Below are 7,973 nucleotides of genomic sequence, written 5' to 3'. Positions count from 1 at the left end.
CCATTACTGAAAATCCTACATCGCAGGCATTGCAACAAGCAAAACAAAAGACCAAAGTGACAACTTAATGAAGGTAAAAGGATGAACTTCCGAAAATGTGGAGAAGTGACATGGAAGACCATAATGCATGTTACAGTCTAAAGAACACCTTTGTTCAACAATGGATGTCAAATGAATGGCTGATAATAACAAAAGTTAAATTCATATCAGTTGACAATAACAACAATATTAGGCATAAGGATTGTTACAAAATAATTACACTTAATTGTGGGTCTCAATGCCAGTTTTATTGATATAATCTCAATAAACATACAATTTCCTAGCAAAAATATGTTTTCGTATTCCATGTGACTATAAATGTAAGGTGACACTTCAATTTATATGTACTTGCATATCTCAAAGATACAGTGACATTATTGGTTAGTGTTGAATGTCATCATGCCACAAACTTCTACCTACATCAACCAACATTTCAAGAGCCAGTAGGCATCAAATTTAAAGTACATCATGTCAAGTCACGTTACATCACTAGAATTTGACTCATCACGCTTACGAAAGAAACCCTTTTCTGTTTTACACTCCCGGATTGTAACAGTCTTCAGATTGACTGTGACATCAGTAATGAATACCTGATCCGCCACTGGATTCACTGTTTGCCAATAGCGAGCACTTGGAATAACAGGTGCACGGGATGCCTTTACGCTTTGCTCTTCTACTGTATTCCCAGGGCCCTCAGTTGATATTTCTGTGATAGGTGAGACGTGGCTGCTGCCTGTGTCTGTCTGGGCGTCTGCATTTTTCTGAAAAAAAGGATAAAAATTTCGTTAGCAATTTTCTAAAAATGATGCTACTGTTAAAACTCTCACCGAAAAATTATCAGATCTCAGCATGTGAATTCCATTACTACATGGCACACCATGTATCCTCACCAAGTCTTACTAAAAACAATAACAATGTATTAAAGGAATTGTAAAATCATATTCTACCATGACAGATATTAAATATAAACATAAAAAACAGTTATTTATCTGGAGCAATTTAAACATGGAACACTCACAAAATCTAGTTAAAGGATGGTAGATATCTAAGTATGTGTTTTTCACCCAAGTAAACACCGATCTTCGACAAATACTTGCAATATTATACATTTGCCTGGCACCCTTAACAATTTGTTTTCTGTTAATACAGAGTCAAAATTTGAGGGACAGCTGTACAAGAGCATTGCTCAGTTGCTAAAACTTCTGTGGGATACAGCATGAGAAATTTACTAGCATGCATGTTTTATTGGAAGTCGAGAATCTTATTACATGTTTTCATGAGTACGAGTATAAAATTACACACATTTGGGCATAAACAAAGGTACTGGCAGCTTTCTTCTCACACACCAATCACAAAGGAACAAAATGGGTGAAACATTATTCTGGTGCACCAGGTACTCTTCACCATAAAATACTGAGTGGTTTGTAGTGTAAAAAGGTAGATGTTCAAAACACACACACACACACGTCAACTAAACAATCTAATGCAATGTGTAATGAACTAAATATACAATTTGCAACAATTTTCCTCGAATGTTCAGATCAAATAAGGATATAGTTGTAAAATCAATTTCATTGCTGTACTAACCCACAGGAGATAAATTTGACATTCCCATCCTTTCAAGTACCACAATAGTCTTCTTATTCTTGCTTCAACATTCTTGTTTAATTCCCCCCTTTTTTTTACTAACATAATGATAATTCTTATTTCAGCCCACTTCCTCACACCAACAATTGGTTCTCACTGCAAACTTCTGTTACACAGCATGGAATTTTAGTAGGGTGAATAATTGTATCTATTTACAGTCTCTTGCTGTTTTGTCCAATTACTTGTTATAAAACAGAAGCATTCTTGACAAATGAGGGAATTAATAGTAATGGCACAAGGTGACTCTTTAGAATTTTACAAGCTTACTCCAAAACCAATGGATGCTTCATAAGCAACAATTTCATGTCCTTACATCATAGGACACTATTGTGATTTGGATTTAGACATATAAGAAACTGATAAATTTGACCCAGTTTACCCCTGAGTTGACAGCACTGCCACACATACATGCATGCATGTGCAATTTTGGCCATGGGGGCTACCTCAAGTTATATTTTTTCAACAATTCGGGATGTTTTGATACTCTGCGGATCAGAGCCATGCATCACACCACATTTTCCTGCCTGAGTCTGACCGCTCTGTCCTGTTGCCCACACGATTGGTAGTCAAGCTCAACTGTACTGGCGACAGAGAGCACGAGACACGATATACCATGAGGCCTGTGGCTAGTCGGGGTACCCGGCTGAGCCGGGAGGCAACAGGCTTAGTGCAATCAGAAAACACCACGCAGCACTGGTAAGGAGGGATTGACTGACCTCACCCTGTGGAATTCCTTTCTGAATTGTTTGCACTTCTTGAAGGTTTGATATGCTAGGAATAGGATGTAACACAAAAAAGTACTTATAGCCCAAATGCTTTGTATTCACCTGTACCACTGCACAATGGGTAGATCTAGCACACAATATTGAAGTACTTTACCCTTTTCTGTTAATTTACAAGTTTCCATTACAGGACTGACTGGCTCAACCCTTCCTCTGAATTCATTGGGGACGATCCGCCTGCTTTGCATGTGACATAATTTTGAAATTAGGAGCCACAGAAAGTAAATATGGACAGTTTCAAATTACTTTCACTGTGGAGTCAGCTTATCGGTGACAAAGGTATATTTTCCATAACTTAGTCACTGGAAGTTTCTAGTTGCTTTTCGTTTCAGTTCACACTTTATGTGATTCCATTATTATTGTCCTTCCCAACTGATTGCGAATCAAGTTGTAATTACTAGACACAGCAGGGAAATAAGTGTTTGAAATTTTCCCAAATATCTTCAAATGTTCTTTGATTTTATTGAAATTTGGCATGTTTCCCAATCTGTAAGGCTTGCAATCAACAATTCATATAGTCTTGCACATTACACAGGTCTGTGTTTGGTCCATGAAGTAATAAATTTCAACGGATGATATTTCTGTCAAATAAGCTGCAGTTGGAAGCCAGACTTTTCCCACAGCAAGGTGTACCTGTTGAGAAAAAGATAAATGTCATACAATACGAGAACTATTCTGCTGTTATTTAGCCATCTTACATCCATGTTACCCAATAAAAACTTTTAAATAAATAGTTTAGGGACCTACAAACGACTGAGAGGCTCAGACCCCGCCACAGCCGCAGTTGTCCACGACACCATGACGACTATCGCAGTCCGCTCCACCACCCAACACTGAACCACTCTTTCAGGGTTATTGTGCGGTTCCTACAGAACGCATTTGGGATGTTTTGGAATGCCGACTTTGGCAACGATACCTCTCCTCAGTGCAGCACTCCATGAAGAATTGGCTGCCATTCCCCAAGAAACCTGACTGAACGTACACCTGCGAGAGTGAAAGCTGTCATCAAGGCTAAGGGTGGGCCAACACCATACTGAATTCCAGCATTACCGATGGAGGGCGCAACGAACTTGTAAGTCATTTTCAACCGGGTGTCCAGATACTTTTGATCACATAGTGTAACATCAACCACAGTTTCATAATTATATGAATATATTTAAAAGTGTGTTAATTTATATGGAATAATAATTTTTTTTAATGTTTGTGATTTAAAACTCAATAAAACTAAATTTCAATGCTAGGTTAAAAACATAGAATTTCTTGAGATTTTATGAAATTCCGTAGTTTCTCCTTGTAACATGTATGCCCTAAGAATTACAGGTTTTTCAAAAGAATTGCCACCCTGTCAACTAGCATTTATGGTTCAGAAAATAGTATCCTTTCATTAAGGCATTATAAAATAAGAAAAATTTGTGAATTTTGTGTTGGAGAGTGAAACATGAGAACTTCGTGCTGGACTGGAATATGAAGCCAAACCCAGAATCTGCAAACGGCAATGCTCTGACCTACCAACCACCACCTTCCCAGGCTTACTTATTACAGTTGTGACAGTGCCCTGAACACTGTTCTAATGTACCATGAAGTTTCAAAACAGTGCAAGCTCCACTGCAGAGTGAAACATTCACTCTGGAAATAGCTGTATTTTAGCAGCAGTCTGATGACTTTAAAACCGGCCACTGCGTAGGAATGAGTTAGTGTATTCCTGTGGCACATCTATGAAATTTGTGCATTCAGTTATGTCCATATTGCACCCATGCAATATAACATTTTTTAAGAACAGCAAGTTTGCTGTTGCCACTCACATGATATCATGACTGGAATGATCTTTTAAAGGATTTTTTTAGTTTGAAATTATTTTGTTGTCTTCTGAACCTTCCATAAAAATTGCATTTTGTTTCAACATTGTAGGCACGACTTATTTCAATGTTTTGATTACTAGTATGAATTCTCAAGGTACTGACTGTCTGCATGTCAGCAAATTTGATATTTTTATTTTTTGTATGAGGAGACAGTGATCAAAGGGCATTAACAAATTCATCTTCATAATCAATCTTTACTAGTTTGTGTTCTACGTACTTTAAAAGAACGGAACCATTCGCATTTCACATGTGTGTCCAAGAAGCTATAAAGTATCTGTAACAAAATTGAACGTATGATTTGTTATTGAAATTCAACTTCACTAAAAATGCAACTGTATTTTGATAGAATTATAACCTGTTTTGAGATTTCATTAAAATACTACCATAAAAAATTGCAAGTATATTATATGCGTCCCACAGCCACCACTACTCGGGTGTTACATTTTATTGCAAAAGGGCAAGAATGTGACGAGCAAAATTTATGTCACCAGATTATATGGGCCTGATAGTACTACAGCTAACAGTGTTGAGGGGTGGTATCAGTGTGCAGCCAGCCATGCATGCATGAAAACAAGGCACTCAAGAAAGAAATACAGCTGGATGGTGGCTGTCTCCTGTCACTCAACTAGTTGAAACATCAATCATAAAATTCTTTTAATTTTATTGTATTTCAAAAGCATCATATTAAGGTAGATAACTACAAATAAAAAGATCTATATCTCAAATGCTACACCTTTCTACAGAAAGCTTCTTGTAAATACTTTCACGACCATTCTCCACTCTTTGCCCCTGCAACCTATCATTTCACTGCTTCCTTTAATATGCTACAGGACTTCAGCTCATGATGCCAATGGTCTTATTCAGTTGCCTTCACAACTTATGGGACTCTCCCACAACATTCTTATATAACAGAGGAATGAATCATTTCTCTGCTAAACCAGGATTACAATAATTACAACTCAAATATACTGACCAAAGCATTTACAGTTGGAACATTAAAATGAGTAGTACAGTGTAATCTCAGTATGTAGTACGAGGGTCAGTCAAAAAGTAATGCCTCCTATTTTTTTTTCTACGTTTAATTGTCAGGAAATTTAAATGCAATTACATAGGTTGAAAACCACAACATTGAGGATCATTTTGTCATTTTTCAATGTAATCTCCGCCCATCTCTACAGTTTTGGTCCATCTTTGAACAAGGGCATGTATCCCAGCACGGTAAAAATCACAGCTCTGCTTCCTAAGCCATTGACGCACGGATGTTTTGACGGCCTCCTCATCTTCAAAATGAATCCCACGATGAGCTTCTTTTAGTGGCCCGAACAGATGGAAGTCTGATGGTGCCAGGTCAGGGCTGTATGGGGGATGAGGCAAAACTTCCCATCCAATTTTGACAATCTCGTCAGAGGTGTGACGACTGGTGTGTGGTCTTGCATTGTCATGCAAAAGAAGAACATCTGCCATTGATTTTGTTGGGCGAACTCGCTGAAGACGTGCTTTAAGTTTTTTGAGGGTTGTGACGTATTGAACAGAATTCATTGTGCATCCCTGCTCCAAAAAATCAACCAGAATCACACCCTCTGTATCCCAGAAAACTGTTGCCATAACTTTCCCTGCCGATCGCACAGTTTTGAATTTTTTCTTCCTCGGCGAGCTTGTGTGACGCCACTCCATTAACTGCCTCTTTGATTCGGGTTCAAAAAAATGCACCCATGTTTCGTCCCCGGTCACAATTTTTTTCAGAAACTCATCTGCCTCCAAACGGAAGCACTGCAAGTGTTGGGAGGCTATTGTTTTCCTTGCCTCTTTATTCTGATCGGTTAACATTCTTGGAACCCACCGTGCACAAACTTTTGAGTACCCCAATTGTTTAATAATCGTGATCACACTGCCTTTACTAAGAGAAATAATGCGACACACTTCATCTGCAGTCACCCGACGGTCACCACGAATGATGTCATCAACTTGCTGAATGTTGTGTGGAGTCACTGCACTCACCGGCCTGCCGCTCCGCTTTTCGTCAGTCAACGGTGTTTGCCCTTCAGCTTCCTTACAACGACGAACCCATCGTCTAACATTGCTGACATCCACTGTCACAACACCATACACCTTCTTCAGTCTTTCATGAATGCATATGGGCGTTTCACCTTTTGCATTCAATCACACAACGCTGTCTCAAACGAACATCGATGTCGGCCATCTTACAAACTTCTGCTGTGCTGCCACCTGTTGACACAGAAAGTTACTACTGCAGTGGATTGCAGAAGAAGGTTTGAGGAATGGCGCCAAATTCAAATTTTTCACTTAACTTAATTTTTTTAAGTAGAAAAAAAATGGGAGGCATTACTTTTTGACCGACCCTCGTACATCCATTTTTTTAAGTTCCACTCTCAGCTGCATTAAACCTATGTTAAATGACTTTATTATACATTCCCCCCCCCCCCCCCCCCCCAAATTATCATGTTCAAATTTTGTGGTATCGGTACTGCTAGGCGACTGCAACTTCTGGGAATAATGCGAGTAGGATGTTTACAGCCACATGGTCAGGAAATGAGCAGCACACAGTGCTGGTCACCGACAGTAACTTTGGCATCATACAGACTTTTGCTATGACAGAAATGATGTGCAGTAGTAGTTCTCATAGGCTTAACAATGACTTCTCACTTCTACTGACAAGTAACAATCAGAAGCAGGGGCAATGGTCAAGCAATAAACGTAACACTTATTACCATGCTTGGAGAAACTGGCATTTAGTGTAGAATTGTGTTCAACAAGAGGCTTGAAGCCTAAACATTGACACTGTTCAGTCATGGAGGGGAGGGGGGGGGGGGACTCTTCCATCAATCACAATGACATACACCCCCAAAGATGCTTTTAATGCGAATGAAAAAAGGTGGAAAAATAAGGCTTTATTTTTCCACCTTTTGCTTCACAGAACTCTCAGGTTCAGAGGAGAGAGATGCCACAACACAAAATTTAAGTCAAGAGAAGCTGGTCTTACTGCATATTAATGAGAATGTGACGGGTCCACAATGCTTTAAAAAGGTGCAGACATCTCCATGAAGATAAGCATAACAGGTCTGATGTGCCTGGGATGCAAGGTTGGGCCTTAGAAATAGGAAATTCATTGTTTTTATGGACCACTGTGCAGTGCATCCCTAAGATACATCTTATCTGTGTATATGTGTTTTTCTTTCCAGGACTGTAAATATGCCTGCTTGTGCCTTTATATGTGTGTGTGTGTGTGTGTGCGCGCGCGCGCGCATACCTATCCTTCCCCCCCCCCCCCCCCCCCCCCCCCCCAAGGTAAGTCTTTCCACTCCCGGGATTGGAATGGACTCCTTACCCTCTCCCTTAAAACCCACATCCTTTCGTCTTTCCCTCTCCTTCCCTCTTTCCTGAAGAAGCAACCGTTGGTTGCGAAAGCTAGAAATTTTGTGTGTTATTTTATTGTGCCTGTCTACCGGTGCTTTCCCGCTTGGTAAGTCTTGGAATCTTTGTTTTTAATATATTTTTGCTTCTTGTATACTAACAAATAATTTTGAGTTTTTGAGAGTGACACCTTGAACATGTTCTCAAAAAGATATAATTTGAATTACAATTTATTGAGATAGTGTGGCATGAAGAGACTGCATATTGCCTCAAA

At 39.2% G+C, this 7,973-nt stretch overlaps 1 protein-coding gene across 2 annotated transcripts in view; it reads right to left on the bottom strand.

Annotated features, from left to right (window-relative positions):
• Nucleotides 1–265: 265 nt before the first annotated feature.
• LOC126360305 (polycomb group protein Pc-like) overlaps nt 266–7,973 on the bottom strand; it is a 69,085-nt gene continuing 61,377 nt past the window's right edge. For both annotated transcript variants that reach the window (XM_050007699.1, XM_050007698.1), the window contains one exon: nt 266–800. In XM_050007699.1, coding sequence (XP_049863656.1) covers nt 516–800 — 285 coding nt within the window. In that variant the 3' untranslated portion in view covers nt 266–515. The remainder of the gene's footprint in view (nt 801–7,973) is intronic.

This window comes from Schistocerca gregaria, chromosome 1 (assembly GCF_023897955.1).
Source record: "Schistocerca gregaria isolate iqSchGreg1 chromosome 1, iqSchGreg1.2, whole genome shotgun sequence".
NCBI classification, from domain to species: Eukaryota; Metazoa; Arthropoda; class Insecta; order Orthoptera; family Acrididae; genus Schistocerca; species Schistocerca gregaria.
This window is presented reverse-complemented; position numbering and strand designations above follow the sequence as displayed.